The following is a 23,295-nucleotide window of genomic DNA, read 5'->3' as shown; positions in this document are numbered from 1 at the left end:
CTTTAATTTAAGCATTTTTAGTGTTGCAAAAAAAAAATCATTTCATATACAAGCACTGCCTTTGGAGACAGAATTTGAAGGAGAAAAGGTAAAATAAACTACAGCTGACCCTTGAACAAACTGGAGGTCAGGGGCACCAATCTCTCCTGTAGTCAAAACTCCATATGTAACTTTTAACTCACTCAAACTTAACTACTAAGAGCCTACTGCTGACAAGAATCCTTAACCAATAACATAAACAGTTAGTTAACACATATTCTGCATGTTATATGTTATATACATTGTATTCCTATAATACGGTAAGCTAGAGAAAAGAAAATGTTATTAAGAAACTCTTAAGGAAAAGATATTACAGTACTATACTATGTCTACTGATACCAGGAGTTCACATCATCTGTTTACAAGACAAATTGCCTGTGGGAAACAGCAAGTAACCACAGTATATGGTACATCCTGAGTGATTCAGCAAAGTCAATGTCATGACTTTGCTTCTTGGAAGCACTTTTAGCATCATTAGTGGCACTTCCTATGAGGCCCATAGTGTTAGTCAAGGTTATGATACTAAACAAGATGAAAAATACACAAGAACCTTAGGAGATCACTTTTTATTTCAATATACAATTTACTGGAGAGACCAAGTACTGACTCAGAGAGTCACAAAGAGTGTTAACTGGAAAGTCGCAGCACTGAAACTCACGGCAATAGCAAGAGGAGGTGGCTAGGAAATTATCACAATAGTACAGCATGTATGTACTATAGTTAACTTTATGCTGTTATCGTTTATTTTTCATCTTTTTTTGTTGCTGAGACAGTCTCACTCTGTCACCCTGGGCACAATGCAAGTGACATCAGCCTAGCTCATAGCAACCTCAAACTCCTGGGCTCAAGCGATCCTCCAGCCTCAGCCTCCCAAGTAACTGGGATTACAGATGCCCACCACAATACCTAATATTTCTATTTTTGGTAAAGACAAAGTCTCACTCTTACTCAGGCCGGTCTTGAACTCCTGAGCTCAAGCAATCCACCTGCCTCAGCCTCCCAAAGTGCTAGGATTACAGGTGTGAGCCACCACACCTGGTCTGCAGTCGTTATTTAATATCACATCTTTGTGTTTATTTACATTTCTCTTGATTGTAAATGGTACCACGGACCATTGTGTTTGCATCCATAAGTTTTGATAAATTTTAACTTTTCATAGTAGATTTGTGTATATTTTATGGTAGTAAGTGACAAAACACATTTATATTTTATGCATTCATAACATACCTCACTTTGTCTTAATTCCTTCAATATTTCTAGGCTACACGGTTCATCTTCAAATTGTCATAAATCTCCAGAAATTTTTCCAATATATTTATTGAAAAAAATGCGCATGGACCCACACATTGTAAATCCATATTGTTCAAGGGTCAGCTGCAGATAATTTGCACTCCTTATGGAAAGGAACACTCATAACGTTGAGACTTTGAGGTGTAAGTTTTCTTAAGAATATTGAAGGCTTTATAGTGAAACAATCAAGCGTCATCATGTGTGCGCATGTACAAAGCACACATGCTCATGTCTGTGGATCTGTGTGCTGTGTGTATGTGGTGCGTGTGTGTGTGTGTGTATCTGCACTTGTTTGACAGGCCTTTCTTTAGTTACTTACATTTCTTCACCAAATCCCAGAATTTTGTTGTCTTTTTTTCTTTACAGAAAAATACTGGCTACCCCAAGTGTACTATCCTTTTGGGGACATGCAGCTTTAGTAAAGATTAATTCATTGTCAGTTGGACAATGAAATAGAAATTAATTAAAATGACACACAGATGAGCAAAGATTAAGCACAAAACCAAAGAAATGGTATTGGTATTAAATGGGCATCGATTTATATTAGCAATATTCTAATGGTTAGAAAAGTAAAAACAAACATTCTGTTAAGTTTTTTTAAGGGCAAAGCATATGCAAATTTTCATTCACCAAATTTTGTTACTGATCAATATCTTCCATGAATGAATAAAATATAAATAAGCAAATATACATCTACACTGTCCACTGTATATGGAATGGCACTATAGATGCATATACTTTTTGGGTAAACATAAATATCAATAATATTTAGAAAAAAATGTATAATGTATTTTAAAAATAAAGATGTTTGGGACCTAAAGTCTTCCTCCTCCTCCTCCTCCTGTCCCTCCTCTCCTTCTTCCTCTTCTCCTATACCTGGTTCCATCCTAAGAACTCACTGGAAAGACCTTAGCCCACCAGAACCTTCCAGCAAGCTGTGGAATCTTCCTCCCCCTATGCCCAGTATAAAAACAAGCCAGGCCAGGTGGCACTTGTGGCTCACAGAATAGGGCAGTGGCTCCATATACTGAGAGTGGCAGGTTCAAACCCAGCCCCGGCCAAAACTGCAAATAAAAAAAAGGCCAGGCAGGTCTCTGTCCCCTGTCATTAAACTTGGCCTGAACCTCTCAGGTCTCATCTCTGGGTACAGCACTGAACCCCTTAAGGGAACTGCAAATAAAGCCTGAGTGTAAGCTTCCAGAACTGCCTGTGTGTTTTAGACTCATCTGTGGCAATTGGTAACAAGCAAATGCTTAGTCACATTCCAGAAATTCTGATGTAGTGGATCTGGAGTGGGGCCCCAGGGTCTTTGGTAAAACAAGTTACACAGGTGATTTAGGCACAGCCAGCTTGGGGAAACACTGGGCCAGTGGAAAGATTGCTATAAACTAGAATTTTCAACTCTGGTTACATATAAGAATCATCTAGGTCTAGGAAGCTTTAAGAATGCCCAGCTATACCCAGATCAATTAAATCAGAATCTCAGGAGAAAAGATTGAGATATCAACATTTTTTAAAGCTCCCTGGGGGAATTCTACTTATCACTGTCACTTACTGCATAATGCTAATATTAATATACACATTATTTTCATAAACTTATTGGCAATATTCTCTTGAATAGAATTTTTATAGGTAAATAGGATTCATTCATGTGGTTTCAACTATCTTTTTTAAAAAGTCATGTTTTAATCCAAATCCATTTTCCCATATTTTAATACATTACCAAGACAAATTTCTGATTTTACTCTATGCTGTATCACAATTTGAATTGGCATGGAAATAAACTGAAGATAATATTTACAATTTAGAAATTTACATTTAAAATTACATTAAAAAACATTAGGCTCAGCCAGTTGGAAATAAAACCTCACATCTCGCTATGGGGCAAAAGGGAAAATTTGTCAGATCTGTCTGAGAATTTCAACATCAGATGCTCTAAAAGATAAACATAAATCTGATGTTCTATGTTTCTATAGACAACATTTTCTAATTTCTCCTTGAGCGTTTTACCATTTGAAAGAATAAAGAATTCTCTCAGACTGAGTGTTAGAAACAACAGCAAAACAAATTACAAAAGGAAGGTTCATTTAGGTTAGCCGAGCAGACAGAGGAGACAAATGCTTGGCTATCTTTTGAAAAGAAAATGAGAGAACATCCCATGAAGGTTACATAAGTCATAAAATGACTCGAGGCAGATATGAATGATTCTTTCAAATACTCGAATTTAATGAGTAAGGGTACAGACCTACAAAATGCTCTCTATGCCAGGACAGGAAAGATGGTGTAGATTAGGCTGAGAATATAGAATAGATCTCAAAGAAGCAGTTAAAAATCTACATTATGATAACTGTTATTTAACGAAAGCACATGCAATTTTCTTTCAAATCTGTCATTTAACTTTTCAAAGTGCTATATCTAAAAGTGAAAATACAGTAGCCCACCAAACGTATGGTTTTAATTGGCAGCTCACTTTCTATAAAGCATCAAAATATTAACAAGGAAGCATCCAGTCATGCTCTTCTCAGCCATTACCACATTGTGCCATGTTTTATGTACCTGTCATTGATTTCCTCAAATGACTTATGGAGATGGAGGGGAGAAGGGAGAAAGAGAGAGAGAGAGAAACGAATTAACCAAAAGAAAAATCAACGGAGAGTATGAAGATCAAGGCTATTTGAAGATCATTACCCCTAAGCTTCCCGGAGGTTGTTTTTCTTGGGGGGAGGGGCGGCCCTGGACAGGGACAGGAGGGGCTCCAGTGTACAGTTCCTTTGGCTCTGCTCTCCAGGGTCAGCAAGGCTGCCTAAGAGGGGCTCACGTTGACTTCTCTACTCATTAACAAGTGGCTTAGCTCCCAGAATTGAAGTCTCTGAAGCAAGACAAATGTCTTCAATTTGTTCAGTGTGGGATATGTATTAAAAATGTAATCCGTAGTTACCTGACTGATCATTGGTCTGTGCTTTTCTGTATTTTCCAACTTTTCTAAAATGAATATATGATATGTCACTTTTAGAAGCAGAAAAAAACTGCCTCCCCCCCCTTTTTTTTTTCAAAATTGTACTTCTAAGAGAGAACGAAATTTTCTTATTCTTATCAAACAAAGATAAAGTTCTCAGGGAACACAAAGCACTTTTTTAGTGGTATTCTTCACAAGAGGTGCCTAATTTAAAAAACATTAAAGCCTTGCCTTAGTCACACAGAAAGCGAGCTACTGAGTTTAGTTCTCCTTTGAGGATGACCATATCTATCCATGTCACTCAAATTTGCCCTGGTTGGAGGTGTCCCAATTAGTAAACCAAAAGGCTAACATTGCTCCCATTTTGTCTTGCTCTATCTCCAAGGGTTAGGAAGATGGGGAACTGTCATCACAACATGGAGCTTTCCCCATGTGACAGTCAGGCCTGGGATTCCCCTCAGAAAAACATTTCCATTATACCTGCTGAATCCCAGCTCCATGGAGAAGCAGCATCTTACTGAAGGTTCTAGGGAATTATGGGAGCAAAGAGCTGTCTCAGTGGTACAATTTAAGGAGCAGCCAAGGGTTATCCTGTCTACAAGTTAGTTGCTCGAATTACGGAATCCTGTTCCTAGGATGTCCTTTGCAAAAATGTCAACATCCTTATGGCCTGAGAGAGAGGTACCACATACCAAAATGTTACTCTCAGCTACTTGTTAAGGCTCAAAGGGAATGGTCCATATGCGTGGTCACTTCCGATTAGGGAGTGGAGAGGACAGGCTCAGGGGTCAGCATGAGGACACTAGGCACTGGAAAAGAGGGCTGACCCTCCGAGGGAGGGTGTGGCATGAATAAGGCATTAAGGCTGCTTTCTCTCCCCCTTAGAAAGAAGGTGACAGATCTGGTATGACAGGCATAATGATGACACTGTAGCCCCACTCCGCTCCAGCTACACTGTAGCTCCAGTTCTTCAACTGGCTCTGAGCATTAGGTTTGCATGATTTGCTAGATCTTTCTTATAGGCATCAGGCCTGCCTAAATAATTTTTAAATGCCAGAATTATTTAAACCCTACACAGAGATATAAATGATCTTAAGGGAGATAGAAAGATGAAGTTTTCAAAGTAGACGTGCTCAGAGTGAGCACAAGGTGTTTGGGCCCATTTCACTTGGCGCTTACGGTCAGAAAGACGGCCTCGTCGAGCTCCTCTGCTTCTCTCACAATGGTCTCCAAGGTGTCCTTGGCAGTGTCCATGCTCTGCAGAAAGCTGACCATCTGCTCGTGCAGGAACTCCATCTTCTTCTTCTTTACTTCCTCAAAGCTCTGGGCTTTCTCATCATATTGTGCCAAAACCTTCTTCATCATTTCCTCATTCTGTTCTTCCAGCCTTTTCTCATTTTTGCTACAGTTTTCCTAAACACAAACAACAACAACAACAAAAAAACCCCACCCAGTTCTGAATGAAACAAGAAGTGCACGTTTTTTGTTTTGTTTTTGGTGAAACACCAACCGTTTAAAGAATTTACCTCCGATATCCTGATCAGAGAATCAGACATCATGTATGCCGTCTAAATTTCCAACCTACTAACCTGCTTTGCCGTGATTAGCTTTGCAATAGAATTTACTGTGAGAGTATCAGCAAGAAGCTCCCAACACTTTTAACTACTGAAATACAAAAACATTAAATGAAACAAAGATGTTTGTATGGGAAGTCTTACCACCTTGTACTCCAACATGATGAAACTTGAAAATGGCATCATAGTGAGTGAGGACACTGGCCTCAGCAGTGGAGAAGGGTTAGCACCATTTCACCACTCCGCTGAAATCAGAGTGTGAGGGAGGGAGCAGCCAGGATGCTAAACAGGGAGCTACATTCCCAGAAGTTCCCCAGTGAGGCCACAGCTTCTACCACCGTGGGGGAAACTTTACTGCCCATCTGAACACAGCCAGATGCCTGGCTATCCTCACCGGTGCTAGCTGTAAGGTGATCACATCATTTACTGTCTAAGAGGAGCACTTGGGGGAGGGGACACTACAAATAATTAGCAGGTGTTACTTGATTGGCAACAGGAGGTAAGCAGGCCTCTCACAAGGAAATCAGGACGTGGAGCAGTAGGGAACCATGGAGCAGAGGAGGAACTAGGCAACAGCCTTCTGCAGTGGCCTTGGGGCCTCTGCCACTTGTGGTTGACAGGTGAGGGTGCCTGGCTATTTCTGTATAAGAACGGAACATCACTCTCCCCACCCCTCACTGTGGAAGGGGCAGGAGCCAGCAGCCACAAGAGCATAAACTCTTCAGAGACAGTTATACCATGAGAGACACTCATCAGCCCTGGGCAGGGGACATTCTGCAGTAACTTAGAGTATTTCAGCAGAGCTAACCCAGTGAGAGGCAGGAAAGTGGAGCAGTGTACTTTAAGATTATCATTCCCATCTATACAATGGGAATAATAATAATAGCTCATATCTTATAATGTTGTGAGGATTCAATTAGGTAAAGCATATAAAGCATTTGCCCTATTACAGTAAGTGCTCAATAAATGCATGTTTGCTTTGAAGGGCAATTCTTTTATCCTTAGGCAGAAAGTAGTCTCATACGCTTAGAGGGAAGACTTTAAGGGTCCTCACTTTGTCCTCATGGACAAAGTGAAACAGTCAAACCAATAATGGCAAACAACACATGCACACCCCCCCCCCAAATCAGATCCTTTTAGCTCAGAATCATTTACTTAGGATCTTGTGAACAAACCAGGTTAAAGCAAAATGGACAAGTTAACTTACCTCAATGGTATTAAAAAAGGATTCTATCTCACTAACAAAGGCTTCAATCCTCAAGGACTTTTCCTGTAAGTTTTCTAGAAATTCTGCTAATTGAACCTAAAGAAAGAATTAAGACATCCTTAGTATATGGCCTGTGGAAAAGAATTTCAACCAGTGAATTCCAATTTCCTTATAAATTTAGTACGTTTGGTAGAGATCCATTATATCCACTAACAAATCAATCTTTAAATTTTCTTTGCTGCTTCATCTAAATTGACTGTAGATAATTCTGTATGATAAATCACTTGAAGGCTGTGAGTGGGAACCTCAAAGCAACAATAAAAGGGGCTGTTTATTTTCTTATGCAAAAGAAAAAAACTTTTTGGTAACTTCAGCTCAAAGCATACTTATTTTAATGAACTTTGGATGTGAATGCTTTCTCCTTAGTTTGACCTCGATTTTTATATTTTCTGAGAGAGCAAGCAGTCTCACTAATCTGTCCAATATATCTGAGTAGTTTCTTCACACTTGTGCCCATGGCCTCAGATGTGGCTGGAAGACCTGATTCTAGGATGGTGACCAGGGTGACACCAGGCCAGAAGTCTAGCATATCAAATGATAGACACCACCTACTAAAGAGATCTAAAAGTTCTGATGACCCTGAAAGGGTCAAAATACTCAAGAGGTTGGGCTACACTCACACCTACTATCCTAGCACTCTGGGAGGCCAGGCAGGTGGATCCCCTGAGCTCACTGGTTTGAGACTAGACTGAGCTAAAGCAAGACCTTGTCTCTAAAAATAGCTGGGTGTTGTGGCAGTCACCTGTAGTCCCAGCTACTCAGGAGGTTGAGGCAAGAAAAATCGCTTGAGCACAGAGGTCTGAGGTTGCTGTGAAGCATGACACCATGGCACTCTACCAAAGGCAACAAAATGAGACTCTGTCTCAAAAAAAAAAAAATACTCAAGTGGTGACAGTCAAACAGAAAACTTAGGGGGTGATGGGGGAGGATGGTCTCTACTTTATTCATAGTTACAAACCTAGCAGTAGTCAACCCTGCTAAAGTTAGAAAATAACGTAACAGAATAAGAGTGTCAGCTGCCTGGTTGACTATATACAGAACAATGAAGATCCCACACTGTTGGAGGCCTGTTTAGGATCTGGCCTCCGCTTCCCTCTGTGACCCTTACCTCTTCTCCCAAACCCTCAGACTCCAGTCTCACAAGCTGCATCTTTTCCCTGGACCCTTTCTCACCTGTGTGGCTTTCCATACGGTATTCCCTTCTCTCTAGCATGTTGCTAGAAGAGCTCTATCTCATTTAAGGCTCACCCAAATTTCACCCCTTAGAGACAGTTTCCCTAACCCTGCCCTGCCCACCCCACCATTTCACTCTCGAAAGTGAATTTCTCAGAACATTGTACTCCCACAGCCTCGTACAGATTTGAGGGACCTGCAAATCCATCTTCTCTTTTTTTTCATTCCCAATGATTAATACAGTCCCTGACACAGAGCGTGAGATCGTAAAGATTAACAATGACGGAAGGGAGTGAGTGAATGAAGAAAAGAACTAACAGACAAAAGCTAAGTGCACGGTGGGGAGGGCTGGGGAGGAGACACAGGATGGTCTGTAAATGCAGCCGTCAGCTCCTGAACAGACACAAATGCCTCATCCTGAGATGCTAGAGAGCTCTCAATTCACACCTTTTTCAATTGATTTTTATTCTGAGAGTTGTCAACCAACTCTTAATCTTCACAGCTGACTTAATGAAATGAAGCAAAATCCCTTCGCTTTTGTTAACTGAGTTTCCACTTTCTTCTTCTCATACTACTTAGAGAAGATCAAGAATACCAATTTTTAAAATGATTTCAAGGGCTACTGCTCATGCCTATAATCTCAGGAACTTGGGAAGCTGAGGTGGGAGGATCACTTGAGTCCAGGGGTTTGAGGCCATTCTGGGCAACATAGCAAAGCCCTGTCTCTAAAAACATGAAAAAAGGGTGAGCTGGATCAATTATGGACTAAGGCTGAGGCAAAACAAATAAATAAATAAATATTTGCAAACAAAAAAAGCTACCTGAGTGTGGTACTGGGCACCTATAGTCCCAGCTACCTACTTGGGAGGCTAAAGTGGGAGGATCACTTAAGCCCAGGAGTTTGAGGCCACCCTGAGGTATGTTTATACCACTGTACTCTCGTGCAGGTGGCAGCATAAGACCCCATCACTAAAAAGTTAAGAAATAAGATAAAATAATTTTAAGGCAGGAGACATCATATCTCCCTATTTATGAAACTTGTTTCAAACTGATATTTAGATAATTATTTTTTTAATTTCTAAAACTCATGGAAGTAAAACATAGTTAAGAAGGATCCAAAAAATACTATCAATTAAAAAAAAAGGAAAAACAAGTTCTGTCTTCTTTCTGCTGACAGAAGTGATTAGTTAACAAAACCAGGTATCACCACAGAATGCTAATGCATCTGATGTCTGAGATGTCACAAATAAGCTGCCCCCTCCCTAGCTCCAAATTTTAACAAGATTCTACAAAATTTCACCCTGGAGAAACAGAACCAATTATCAGACAAACTGAGAAGGATTAATTTGGTAGAAAAAAAATGCCAAGATTCTAATTTTTACTGTATTGAATCAAAATGAGCCTGACAATTATTTAACAGTGACCTAATGGAATGATCATACTGAAAATCACTACCATTAGCAGGGCACTGAGCCAAACAATGTGGATACACAGTCAAGAGCATGAGCTCAGACAGACCTCTGTACCAAGCCCAGTTCTACCTCCCATGACGATGGTCAAACCACTTAAACACTCTTACTGTGTTCAGAACTCTTAAGACCATTTAACACTTCATTATCTGTAAACCGATGACAGGGTTGTTTTAAAAAGCACAAGATATCCTGTATAATAAAAAACTTAACACAGTACCTGGCACAGAGTTAGTGCTCAATTCTTGTTATTTGCTAATTTTAAGATCATTGCAAGAGGGAGGCAAGATGATTTTTCCTTCTCAGAAAAAAGGAAAAATTTTAGATCGGGGGGAGCAACATAGCCCACATGTAATTCTGAGGGAAAGTGCCAGAACCTATCGGAGATTCCACAGGAAGAAATTATGGAGCAGCAGAAAGAAGAAGCGAGATTTCGGCAGAGATCAACTATTTGGAGTCCCACGGCGAGAGTAGGTTGGGGTGCTTGTTTTTCCTCCCCTCACACCTCTGGCAGACTGCGGGCTCCCAAGCTGCTCGGAGTGTCTCCACCCTCAGGAGCCCACATGCTGCTGCTGCCAGTGAACTGGGAGCTTCTTGGGGACAAAGCACCAGCTGCCAGCCCCCTTGGTGTCACTCTCCTGCCACAGACCTGAGTGGAGTGGCAGGCGCCATACAGCTTCCCCTCCCATTGTGTGCCTGTGTCCTCCCCAGGGAGCTTTAGCCCTCCAGTTTTCTCGTCACTGGTCCCCACACAAACATTTCCCAAATTCTGCCCAGACCAAGTGGCCATAGGGGGCTGGTGGGTCTCAGGGGAACTGTGTGATCCCAGAACTTGGACTTCAGGGCAGGCTGCCTTCAGGGTTGAGGAGAGTGCAGCAAGCCAGAGGGGCCCCTAGGAACAAAAGGGAGCAGAGTGCCAACTGCTCTCCTCCAGTCAGACTTTTCTCTTCCTCTTCCCCTCCCCCACCCACAGCTGCCAGTACAGCCATGGCAGTTCTGACAAGTCTGCATGGGTGCCCTAAGGGACGACTGAGCAGAGGCTGTCAGGAGCAGCCGCTTTCCCTCTGTTGGTGCACCTATGACACTAAGGCTTCCACGAAGAGTGTGGCTCATGCCTTTCCTCTTAAAGACCTGCAGTGGATCAAGAGGTGCTCGGACTGTGAGCTTCCTGCCCGCTGGCCCTCCTCCATGCTGCTCACCGGGCTACTGCAGCAGAGCAGGGCAGACCCCAGAGTGGAGGGTCATTAAGCCTGCTTGAGCACCCCATGGGAAACTCAGGACCAGGATGCTTCCTCCTGCAGAGTCAGGGATTAAACTTGGGAGATCAAAAGATAGGCCTGCAGGCTGGATCCCATACCTCCGGGACTCAGTCATATTGCTGGGGACATGGAGGGAAGATATATGAACTACTTGGGAGTGAAGGTAGCCCACGTCGGTGTAACTGAAAGGAAAATGTGGTATGGGGCAGAGCTGCAGCATGCTTGCTGATCACCCTTCCCCACCCACAGGGAAGATGACCTTTTGGTCTGGAGTAGAATTCTGGGCATACAAGCTCCTAGCCCATGACACCAGTGCCTTAAGCTTGGCTAGTTTGGGCTGCTGCTCATGGCCAGATGCCAGAAGGAGACCCATGGGTCAGGAAAGAGGGAAAAGAGTAAAACCCATTCCTGTCTTTCAGACTGAATCCCAGACTGCCCCTCCCCTGTGAGCAGACTTTCTAGTTTGGTGGGGCTGCTTCAACCCCTCCCTGGTGGCTTTCCCCAGCCCCACCATGCTTCAGCTGCAGTAGAGCATAAGAAGGAGTGACTTGGGAGTTCCAGGGCCCTGCCCTTGGCCTGGGACATCTGAGTACTTCTATAATCAACCAGAGCCAGTCACAGGTCTTGGAAAACACCATTGCAGAGGGCTCTTTTCTATAAGTGCCATCCACTGGCAGGGATGACAAATTATACAGCCCATTACAGTATTTACTAATTTAATCATACAGGGCATGGCTAACTCTTGCCCACAAGTGCCATCTGTTGACTTAGAGATTAAACTGGGCATCTCATTATAATTCATACTGTTAATAAGACCACAGAGTTGGAGAAAGAGAAAAGATTTCAAAGACCTCCATCTCCCCTTGTCAACAATAGGCAGGGAATCTGCCTACACACACATAGTACACCATCCTACAGCCTACAAATAATTAGCAACTGAGAAAACCACCATGCCAAAGATATCTATAACCAAGGTATCCCATCCAGAACCTAGACCCACATCAAAGTACCCACAGGCAAAGTGAAAGGTCCTTACCCAACATGTCCTACAGCAGCAGTTCTCAACTTGTGGGTCATGACCCCTTTGAGGATCGAATGACCCTTTCACAAGGGTCACCTAAACACATCCTGCATATCAAGATATTTATATTATGATTAATAACAGTGGCAAAATTACAGTTATGAAGTAGCAACAAAAATAATTTTATGGTTGGGGATCACCACAACATGAGGAACTGTATTAAAGGGTCACAGCATTAGGAAGGTTGAGAACCACTGTCCTACAGGCATGCCCTTAAGAGTTGAGAGGGTAGGGGTTTCCATCTAAACAAAAGAAAATTCAAAAACAAGAAGCCACAGTCTTTCCAGATGAGATGCAAGAACTCACGAAGTATGAGAAATCACAGTGAAAGGACTTTTTGCCAAAGGAGCACACCTCTACCAATGAATCTCAACCAAAATGAAAATATTGAAATGACAGATAAAAGAACTCCAAATATGGATTGTAAGAAAGTTCAATGAGATCCAAGAGAAAACCAACTGGAAAAAACCAGGGCTGGGTTTGAACCCAACACCTCCGGCATATGGGGCTGGTGCCCTACCCTTTTGAGCCACAGGTGCCGCTCGAAATCAAAAAATTTTTTAAAAATGAATTGAATGTTTACTAAAGAACACTGATGAAAGAAATCACAGATGACACAAACTGAAAAATATCCCCTGCTCATGGATTGGTAGAATCAACATAGTTAAAGTGTCTATACTACCCAAAGTGATTTACAGATTCAACACAAGCCTCATCAAATTACAAGTGTCATATCTCCCAAATCTAGAAAAATTAACCCTAAGCTTCCTTTAGAATGACAAAAGAGCCCAAATAGCCAAAGCAATCTTAAGCAAAAAGAAAAAAACTAGAGGCATCAATCATATCATTAGAGTTCAAATTATGCTACAAGGCTATGGTAACCAAACAGCATGATACTGGTATAAAAGTAGACCCATAGACCAATGGAACAGAATAGAGAACCCAGAAATTAAATCATCTACCTGCAACCAACTGGTCTTCAATAATGCAGCCAACATACACTTGGGAAAAGAAATCCTACTCAATAAATGGTTCTAGGAAAATTGGATAGCCACATGTAGAAGGAACCAGGATCCCAATCTCTCACAATATAAAAAAAAAAAAAATTCAAGATGTATTAAAGACTAAAATGTAAGGCATGAAACCACAAAAATTCTAGGAGTAAATGTAAGAAAAACTCTCTTAGACATTGGCCTAGGCACAGAATTATGACTAAGATCCCAAAGACAAATACAGCAACAATGAAAGAAGCAAATGGGACTTAATCAAATTAAAAAGCTTCTGCGCAGCAAAGGGCATAATAAACAGAGTAAATGTACTGCTTACATAATGGGAGAGAATATTTGCAAAGTATTTTTTTAGAACTTTTTATTTTTTTTTAATTAAATCATAGCTGTGTACATTAATGCAGTCACAAAATATTTCCACACAATGGAAATTAAAAGCTAGCAGGAGTAGCTAGCTTTAGATGAAAACAGACTTTAAATAAACAATGGTTAAAAAAAATAAAGACAAAGATGGTCACTACATAATAATAAAGGGATCAACTCAACAAGAAGATCTAATAATCCTAAATATACATGGACCTACAAGAGTGCCCAGGTTCATAAAGCAAATTCTACTAAATCTAAGGAAAGAAATAAACAGCAACAACATAATTGCTGGAGACTTAAACACTCCACTGACAGGACTACACAGATCATCAAGGCAGACAATCAACAAAGAACACTGTTCTCAAATGGGCCAAACAGATGTTTATAGCAAATTCTACCCCAAAACTGCTGAATATACATTTTTCTCATCAGCACATAGGCCATTTCCCAAGGTAGATCATTACAAAGTGATGAAGAAACATGGAAGAGTTTTTCCAAAATAAGATCTACAAGTGGCCAACAGACATATGAAAAAAGGGCTCAACATCACTAACCATCAGAGAAAGGCAAACCAAAACCACAATGAGATACTGTCTTACCTCCTGCCAGAATAGCTATTATTTAAAAATCAATAAACAATAGATGTTGGTGTGGATGCAGTGAATACGGAATGTTTATACGTTATTGGAGGGACTGCAAATTAGTAGAACTTCTATGAAAAACAGTGAGGAGATTCCTCAAAGAAATAAAAGTAGGCCTACTACTCAACCCAGCAATCCCACTCCTGGGTATCTACTCAAAGGAAAAGAAGTCATGTTCCTCACAGGCAGTGACCCTGTGTTATTTATCTCCGTATCTCCAGAACCTGGAAAAATGCCTGGCACATTTTGGAGATGTGTATACAGTCATCTCCAGCATCTACAGGAATCTGGTTCCAGGGGTTCCCAGCAGATACCAAAATCCACAGATGTTCAAGTCCCTGATATAAAATGACATAGTATTTTCATATAACCTATGTACATCCTCCATTATATTTTAAATCATCTCTAGATTATTATGATAGCCAATATGATGCAAATGCTATATAAATAGTATTACATTGTATTTTTTTATTTATGTTATTTTTATGGCTATACTGTTATTCTTATTGGGTTTTTTCCCCAAATATTTTCTGCAGTTGGTTGATTGATTCCAAGAATGCAAAATTCAAAGATACCAAGGGCCAGCTGTACTCAATGAGTTGTCAAATCAAACTTAACTAAATTCTTGGAGAAGTATTCTCCATTTGCTTTTGTCACATATAATGCACACTTCTCTGCAGTCAGGGGTGGGGCTGGTGGCAGGGCTTGTGAGGCAGGCCACAGCTGTGTCAGGTGAGGGCCAAGGCTTGAGGCCCAACCACACAGAGGGGACTGGGAGCCCCAGCCAGGCCCCAGGGACCTTCCTGGCTGCCCAGGGGCCCAGCAGCCTCAGAAACTCCCGCCCCACCAGCACGTGCATGGCCATCTTGGCCATGGCCCTTGACATGGCAGGCAGGGCAGGGCTCCTGGGAGAGAGGGAAGGAGCAGCCTTCACAGACTGGGAGGGGTGAGAGGACAGTGCAGTCTCCACATTTACTAGGGGAGTGTAAGTCCTTCCCAAGAGCCAGCCACTTTCTCAGGAGGCATTTTCCTGAAAGTCTGGGCAAAAAATGTGTGCGCACAGTATATGTGGGAGCACATTATACCCAGCAAAATATAGTAATTATTCTGCTTACAGATGAATGTATCAAATATTGGTCATTTTTTAAACTGAGAAAATGTGAAAGCAAATTAAATGCATATGAATTATTAATTATTTGTATGTTTTTAAATCTATTTACCTTTACAGCACTTATAGCTGTGTCAAGTGTTGAAACCTCATGGCTTTTGTGGATACCAGATGCCTTGTCTGTAGCAGAAATTGGGCTTTTGCAGGTGTAGCAATATGCATCAATCTGGGGCTTTTTCAGTTCTGTGTGTGTCTTTTCAGTTACTAACTCTGATGATAACTGATTTGGTTCTTTCCTCTCTCTGCTCAATTCTTCCTGTTCAACAGACGTACTTTGTTCTACCTCGCTGGTAAATTCAGTTTCACATCCTTTGATACGTTCAAAGGATTCCTTTCTTTGAGATGATACATCTTCAAGTGTGGATTCTGGATATAGTTCTTCTGGTGAAGTGTCTTGAGTAACCACTTCATAATTTGGGAGTTCAGCAAATTCATACTCATCCTGAACAGGGCTATTGCGGAGCCTCTCTTCGCTTGGCTCAAGTGGGACCAGGATTTGGGGTTCTTCTTGTAAGGTTTCTTGAACATAAGTTGCACCAGAAGCGACTTCTTCCTCTGGGTAAGACACCTGTACCGGGACGTTCAGACTGAACTCCGGACTTGCATTTTCTGCTTCGTTCCCCTGACTACTTGCTTCACCTATGGGCTCTAGAACATGATGGGTGTCTTCAAATGGAACTGCATAACTCATCTTCTGGGTAACCACTCTGACTTCCTCAGTGACAGCTTTCCTCTGCATTGCCACAGAATCCAGGGTCTCCACATGGCCCACTGGCTCTTCTTCCTTGTAAACAGCTTTCTGTTCTTCTAGACTCTTCTCCAAAGTAGTTCCTACCCTCCCCCAAATTTCCCCTTCTGCAGCTATTGGTTGGTATGAATCATCCTTACCAACTCTTTCTTCCAGACCTTGGCCTTGGTCCTTTTGAGTTACAGATGTGTCGTAGGGAATGTCATCTTTGAGTATGTACTTCTCAAAATACATTCCTGTTCCATCATCAGTGTCAGAATTTCTTCTTGGAAATGATGCCTCAGAATTCACGCTGTCACCTTCAGAAGCTGTCTCCCCTTCCTTCATTTTCTCTCCAACAGCTTCTTCATACAGATCCTTATATAAAAATGCAAGTGCTGGTGGCTCTTCCAGAAGTTCCGGGTTAACGGCTTTAGGGGTGGAAGGAAATATTTGGGTTCGTGATAAAACTCCTTCCTCTGAATCAAATAAAGGCATCCCAGGTGACTTTGACTTCACATCTCTACTTGTGCCCTTCGAAGCATTCCCATCAGCTGATTTTTGGATAACCAAAGACTTTTGTGTCTCTGGGTAAGATAATTTGCTGTGGTCCTTTTCTGGTCCATAAAATCTTTCATCTAATTTCACCAAATCATATTCATGTTCTAGGGGAGTTTCCTCTGAACTTTCTGGGAAAGGTAGAGTTTCTTCTGTAACTTCCCTTGAGAGTTTCTCTTCAATGTTTAACTTCTGTGGAGCTTTCTGTTTTTCTGGGTCTGGGGAGATGTTATAATCGATCAAAGTATATTTTTCAAAATAATCCTCTTCACAGGGAACCGTGGGCTGAATAAAAGCTAAATCACCAGTTTCGGAATCTATGGATATCTCTTCTTTTGTCTTACGAGTTTCCTTTCGTTTATTTTCTTTCAATGATATAACTTTTTCTTCAGAATCTTCTAACTTGCTCCTTACTATTTTTTGGCAAGCAACTGCCTCTCTATCGTCACGAGGTAATGTGGTTTTAAATGAGGCTTTCTCTTCCAAATACTCTAACTGATCTGGCATTTGTTCACTTTCTTCCTGATCAGCTGAAAAAATAAAAGCTGGAGCATGAATATTCAGTATCTCACAGCCCTCAGAAATGATGCTAAAGGCACTCTTCTGGTCTTCTGAAAGTCCGGCTGGCTTACTAGTCACTGTAAATTCTTCATCTTTTGTATATGTGTCTTCAGGCCCCTTGGACATTTCTTTAGTAGAAACCATCTTATCAGTGCTGACTGCGGACGCATTAGTTATAAACTGAGCATAGTTGCTTCTTGCTGAGGAGAGTGGTTCATGTCCATGGGTATCATCCACAGCCTCCAAATGGGGCTTTGAAACAAGAACAGATTGCTTAGGCGTATCAGATTTCTGATCTGTAGATGTCTGGACAGTGTGGACTGTATGCCTCTCTGGAGTCGGTTCTGACCAGGGAACGCCTTGTTTCTTTGCTGTATTAATTTCTAGAGAAGCGCCTGAAGCGATGGTTTGTGGTTTTACAGATGATGGCAAATATGGTGGTGTTTCGAAGTTCTGTGTTTCATCTAAAGGACGAGCTACACTCCTTTCCAATTCTTTAAAGGGAGATCCTTGCTTCATACTTTCTTTTGTGATCTCCACTGAAACACCTTTGGATAACTCTGAGGCTTTGAGCTGCCCCCTTTCTTCACTGGGATGTGGTACATCCCTGCTTGACTCTTCAAACACCAGATTTCCTTCCTGAGCTAAAGAGTGGTTACCTATTTCATCACGACCAGAAAGAGCCACTGGAAGGAAGGTCTTGGTTTTCTCCAAGACTTTATTTTCTTCTAATGGATGTGGTTGCCTTCCTACTGCCTTTGTTTCTTTGATTTCTGGGGGAGCCTCAGAGAGGATGGTTTCTGACTTTCCAGTAATTGATGTAGCTTTAACTAATGAAAATGGTTGGGTTTCACCCAAAGAACGACCTAAAGAGGTCTCTAACTCTTTAGGCATAGACTGGGCTACATTCACAGGAGGCTGATTTTCTTTTTCTTCTCCCTTCTCCTCTTTCGAACTAACCATGATTTGGGATCGTTCTCTGTGGCCTTCATTTCCATGGACTTTCTGCAGCACAGAAGCAGCTTTTGATTCTTCCAATTCAGTAGGTCCAGACCCGCGTGTAATTTGTGCCTTCCCTGTTTCATTCTCATCTCTCAGCTCTAATGGGGCCACAGTGTCTTGTTTTCCCACCAGCGCCTTCTCTTCTGCCAAGATACCTGATCTGCTTTCCAAGTTACCTTTCTCCTCATTTGGGCTGACAGACCTGAGTTTCATTTCCTCTTCAGAAATTTTCAAAGCAGTAGGTGTTGGCATTTCTTTCTTTAGTCTGTCTTCACCAAGATCAATTAAACTGCCTTTTGATTCTTTTACTGGCAAAATTATTGACTCTGGTGTCTCCGATTCCTTCGTGATAGTCTTACTTGTGAAGACAGATGAAGCTGATTCGGGCTGTGGTGGCACCTTATCCACTACATCAAATGAAAGGAGTGATTTGTCTTTGTGATGGCTTTTTGGCTGTTCCTGAAGGATAGAAATATTCCATTTAGATGGGGGAGCGATGGTCGGCTTCTGGACCCTCTTGCTTTCCCTAGCAGGAAGAGGAACGACATTTCTGGCTTCCTCCACAACCAATTTCTCACCAGTGGGTGAAAAAGATTGAATTCCAAGATGTTCCTCGCCATCAGTGGAAGCAACTACTGCATTTGTGTTCATTTCCTCTGAGGAGTCAGGGATTTCTTTCTTCTCATAGTCTCCAGCAGTCATCTCAGAGTCAGACTTTGGCTGTTGTACAACCTCTGTGTTTGATGAAAATGTGGGTTTTGCTTTGAAGTCTTGCCCTTCATCTGATTTAATGTCAGCACCTCTGAATTCAACAGCTGTTGTAAGTTTTCCCCCTGGCAATGAATAAGCAGCTGGTTTCTCGGTGGCGTTAAAATCGGTGGGAATTGTCCCTTCAGGCTCTGTCACAGTCATTGCTTTTTCTACAGATGAACTTTGTTGAGTTTCTAAATCTTCTTTTTCAGCGACTTTGTTATCTGGAGTGCTTGATCCAAAAAACAAACTGGACATCCATGATCTGAAAGATGAAATTCCTTTTCTTCCCTTTTCCTCAGGAAGGTCTGGCTTAACCACCTTCGGCTGCTCAGGCGGCTTTTGGGTCCCCTCCGGTGACTCTTGGGGTTGAGGTTCTTGACCTGCTGGGACTGAGGAGCGGGATTTCCTTTGTGGGGGCATTTTCGCTTCGACAGCTGGTTTCTCTCCCGTGCTGGCATCATCTACAACCTTTGACTGAACCGTTTTTGATTCTTCTAGTGGCTTCTCTCCAGGGAGAGGGGGTGTGCCCCAGTGTGCTGCTGCTTCCTTGCCCAGTGACAGTTCCTCAGCTTCCGCCAGGAAATGGGCTGTTGTGACAGGAGAGGGGATGGTTTCTGACCTCGCCTGCTCTACTGACGGGCCAGACACTGATGTTTGGAGGACTCTTTCAGGAGGTAGTTTGATTTCTTCCTGGCTACCGTCTTTGCGAGGCCTGGATGACTCTGTGCTTGATTTCTCCAATATCAAACTTTCACTGCCCATGAAAGAATAAACCTCCTCCCCCTCTGCTGTGGTTCTCTCTTCATTTCCAGCTACTTCTAGAGATTTGGGTTCTTGGGCCAGCTTTACTGCTTCGAAAGGGTAACTTTTACTTAATAAGGTCTCTTCATCACCACTGGAAATATCAAGAGCAGGTACTGGTTCTTGTAATGACAGAGGAGTTTCCTCAGCAGAATGTGGTGGGACCTGCTTTCTGCCTGCCCAGGGCTGGTCCTCATCTGACAGAGCCTTCGGCTGCCTGCTCATCACATCACTGCTGTCAGAGGAACCCAGTTGCACAGATCCTGGTGTTCTTTCTTCATGCTGGCTGGCCAAGTTTTCTGGCTTTTCCAACATCGTTTTTTCATCCTTTAGAGAAATAAAAGACTCTTTCATTTTTGTCTCCTTCAAATCTGCAGGCTTGGTTATCATATATAATTTCGGTTGTTCCAAAGGCAAATTCTCCTTCGTGAACGATAATTGTTGAATACCCAGATCCTGTTTATCTGTGGGAGAGGTGCTTATGTCAGGTAATTTAATAGCTTGATCTGAACGAAGTGCTTTTTCTGTCTTCCGTCCCACAAGGTCAGGAGGAGTGATCTTGGATGGTTCTGTTACACTCTGGACCACACAGGCTGATTTGGGGTGGCCTGTGTCTTCATTTGGTTTGGTTACAATATCTTCCGTCATTTGTGCCTTCAAGTTTCCTATTGGTGGTAATGAGCTTATTTCTTGATCTTCCTCCTTTTGAAAGTCAGCTGAATGGTTCAACTGTTCTGATAATCCTTTTAGTGAAAAAAGATATGGCTGAAGTTCTTCTGGGTGGTCTCCTTTCGACCTGAGGCTGACTCCCTCGGGAGAGAAAGGTTTCGTTTCTTCCTTCTGAGCTTCCTCCCTTAGGCACGACGAAACCTCTGCAACTGCAGGCACCTTCGCAGAGGCTTGAAGTTCCTTGTTTTCTTCTTTTCCTTTTCTACCTGTAAGCTCCGCTAGGTCCTTTTCTGAAACAGAACCCCCTGTTTCAATGATGGGAGATTTTATTTGTTTTTTATCTATGGATCTACTTTGTCTACCTAAACCGTGAGTGATTTCTGATTCAGCATTTGGGAACTCTGATGGTTGGCATAGCTGCTCTTTCTTCTCAGGCTCCAGTGAGAGTTCTGCCAGGCCAACGCCTTGTTTTTCTGACGGGAAATCTCCCTGAGCTGTAGGAGCTGGCTCCATGGCCTGTTTGCTCTTATCATCCCCAGGGGTCGGTAATGTTGGGGCTAAGTCTTCTGACACTAAATTTTCCAACTCAGAAGAGCTGGCTATTTCTTCACTGTTGCCTTTTTGGACTATAGGTTTGGGTGGAGGTGACACATTTTGTGATAAAAGAAGTTCAGGGTCTTCTTTCTTTAACTTGCCACCTAGGTTGAGTGAGAATACGTGTTCAGGCTCCGATGCCTCTGAGTCCTTTTCCTGTGATAAAACCGAACATTCTGAGTCAATTACTGCAGAAAGTGAGAGACCTTGTTTGTCTTCTACCTTTGCTCCCTCAGACGCATCAGAGCGCTGAGCAGATGGTGTTTGGGATATTGGCTCAGGTTTAATTTCTTCAGTTTCTACCTTTGACAAAACAGAATGCTCTGACATAGAGGAGACACTCAGAGGTGAAGCAACTTTCACCTCCTTCTCTGCTTCTAGCCAAGCTAAAACTTTGGAGGAAGAAGTTTCAATGGGAGAAGCATCTTTAATTCCTGCCCTTTCTTCTTTAAGCACTGAATGTTCATCTATAGATGTTACCAGGGGTAGCAAACCACTTCCTAATTCACCCTTTCCTCCTTTTGTTAAGACTGGATGTTCCACAGGGCTGGCGAAGGACACGTCTGTTGGGATTTCCTCTTTCACCGATTTGGTTAAGTTTGACTCCAGCGTAGTTTCAGATGCGGTTGTTGAGGAACTAGGTTTAGTTTCTTTGTTTACTTCTGACAAAGCCGAAAAAAATGCTGGTGCAGGTGGACCATGTTCAACTTCCTTCACCACTCCCAAGGAAGCCGGATAAGGCTCCATAGATGTACTCATTATTTTAGGATCACGTTTTACTTCTGTTTTCACTACTGATACAACCTCAGGTGCAGCTAAAAATGTTTCCTTTAGAGGTGAATATGGTTTTGTTACTTCAGGCTCGTTCTTAGACAAGATTCTCTGTTCTTGTTCAGAAGTCACATTTGGAGCTAAATTGGGTTTGACATCCTTCTTTGGCTCATTTTCCAATTCAGGCAAAACTGAATATTTCATCTCAGACCCTGGAACATTTGGAGGCTGAGGCTCCATTTTTTGATCCTGTGATACATGTGGTGTAGCTTCTTGGGAATCGGGCACAATTTCTTCCTTCCTGACTTTTGACAAAGCCATCTGTTCATCTGCAGCTTTTAAAGTAAGTGATGATTTAGGTTCCTGTTCTTTCTTAATTGCATGGACTGAATCAGGTGAAACTGAACACTGACGTGCAGGCAAAACAGGTTTGGTTTCTTCCTTTACCATGGATGACGGTGCAAGTAAAGAGGCAGGTGTTGCAGCCACTGATGGACTAGGCCTTGTTTCTCCCTTCTCCAATTCACTGTTTGAACATGGTGGAATCAAGTCTTCAGACTCAGGCTCCAAAGATGCTTGAGTTTTGTTTTTGTGTGCCAAAATGAGATATTCAGATACAGATGTTGAGGTTGTGGGAATGTCTGGCTTAACTTCTGCTTTTTCTGGTTTATTTCTTGAAGGTGGCAGACTCAAGTCTTCTAGCACCGATATCAAAGGAAAGGGTTCAGCTTTTTGCTCCTGTGATGAACTGAAATGCTCGGGTACAGGTGTAGAAGCTGTTGATCCAATTTCTTCCTCATCTGTTTCTGAGAAGCAGGAATATTCTGAAGCAGGCATTGCAGTTAATAGTGAATCGGGCTCAATTTCATTTATCTCTGTTGCTGGGACTCTAAACGGTGGGATTGAAATTTGTGATACTGAGTCTGGAGAAAAAAGTCCGGCTTCTTCAGTGTCTTCATCTGACAAGATAGTGTGGTCAGATGGTGATGTTAAACACATTGGAGAATCACACTCAAATTCTCTTTTTTCTGCTTCCTGAGTTGCATAGGGAGGAAATGAGAATTCTGACACAAAGGCTGAATCTGGAGAAAAAGGTCCGATGTCTTCTTGATCTGCTTCTGATAAACTCTTGGGTGAGGAGGCACTTTCTAAATTTAGAGGGAGATCGTGGACAATTTTTTCCTCCTGTGGTTCTGGTGTTATAGGTGGGGGTACTGAAAATTCAGACCCAGACGTGGAAGAGGGTGTGTACCGCTCCATTTCCACTGCCTCTTCTTCTGATGGCACCACACGTTCAGATGGGGTGGCCGAAAGTGGTGGGGGCTGGCATTCCGAAGTCATCTCAGTTGTTTTCTTCAGCAATGCTTCTGTTGCGCGTGATGGGACCGAATGTTCAGAAGCAGATGTGGAGTCTGGTGTGTAACGCCCACTTTCTGAGGTCTCATCTCCTGAGAGGACCACATGCTCTGGTGTGACTGATGAAAACAGCGGAGACTGGCACTCTGAAGTCTTCTCAGTTGTGGATGGTGACAGAGAACCCACAGCTGGGGACTGTGATCCAATATCTTC

General features: G+C 42.3%; 1 protein-coding gene across 1 annotated transcript in view; it reads right to left on the bottom strand.

The window, feature by feature from the left end:
• The window catches only part of CMYA5 (cardiomyopathy associated 5), a 105,413-nt gene that overhangs the window by 38,379 nt on the left and 43,739 nt on the right, over positions 1-23,295 (bottom strand). The window contains exons 3-6 of the mRNA XM_003785945.2: positions 15,343-23,291; positions 7,067-7,162; positions 5,465-5,698; positions 3,886-3,908 (exon numbers count right to left, since the gene is read on the bottom strand). Of these exons, the coding sequence (XP_003785993.1) occupies positions 3,886-3,908; positions 5,465-5,698; positions 7,067-7,162; positions 15,343-23,291 (8,302 nt within the window). The remainder of the gene's footprint in view (positions 1-3,885; positions 3,909-5,464; positions 5,699-7,066; positions 7,163-15,342; positions 23,292-23,295) is intronic.

Source organism: Otolemur garnettii, unplaced genomic scaffold (assembly GCF_000181295.1).
Source record: "Otolemur garnettii isolate 467f Iridium unplaced genomic scaffold, OtoGar3 scaffold00017, whole genome shotgun sequence".
Classification (NCBI taxonomy): Eukaryota; Metazoa; Chordata; class Mammalia; order Primates; family Galagidae; genus Otolemur; species Otolemur garnettii.
Note: the sequence above shows the minus strand (reverse complement) of the source record. Positions and strands in the feature narration are given on the sequence as shown.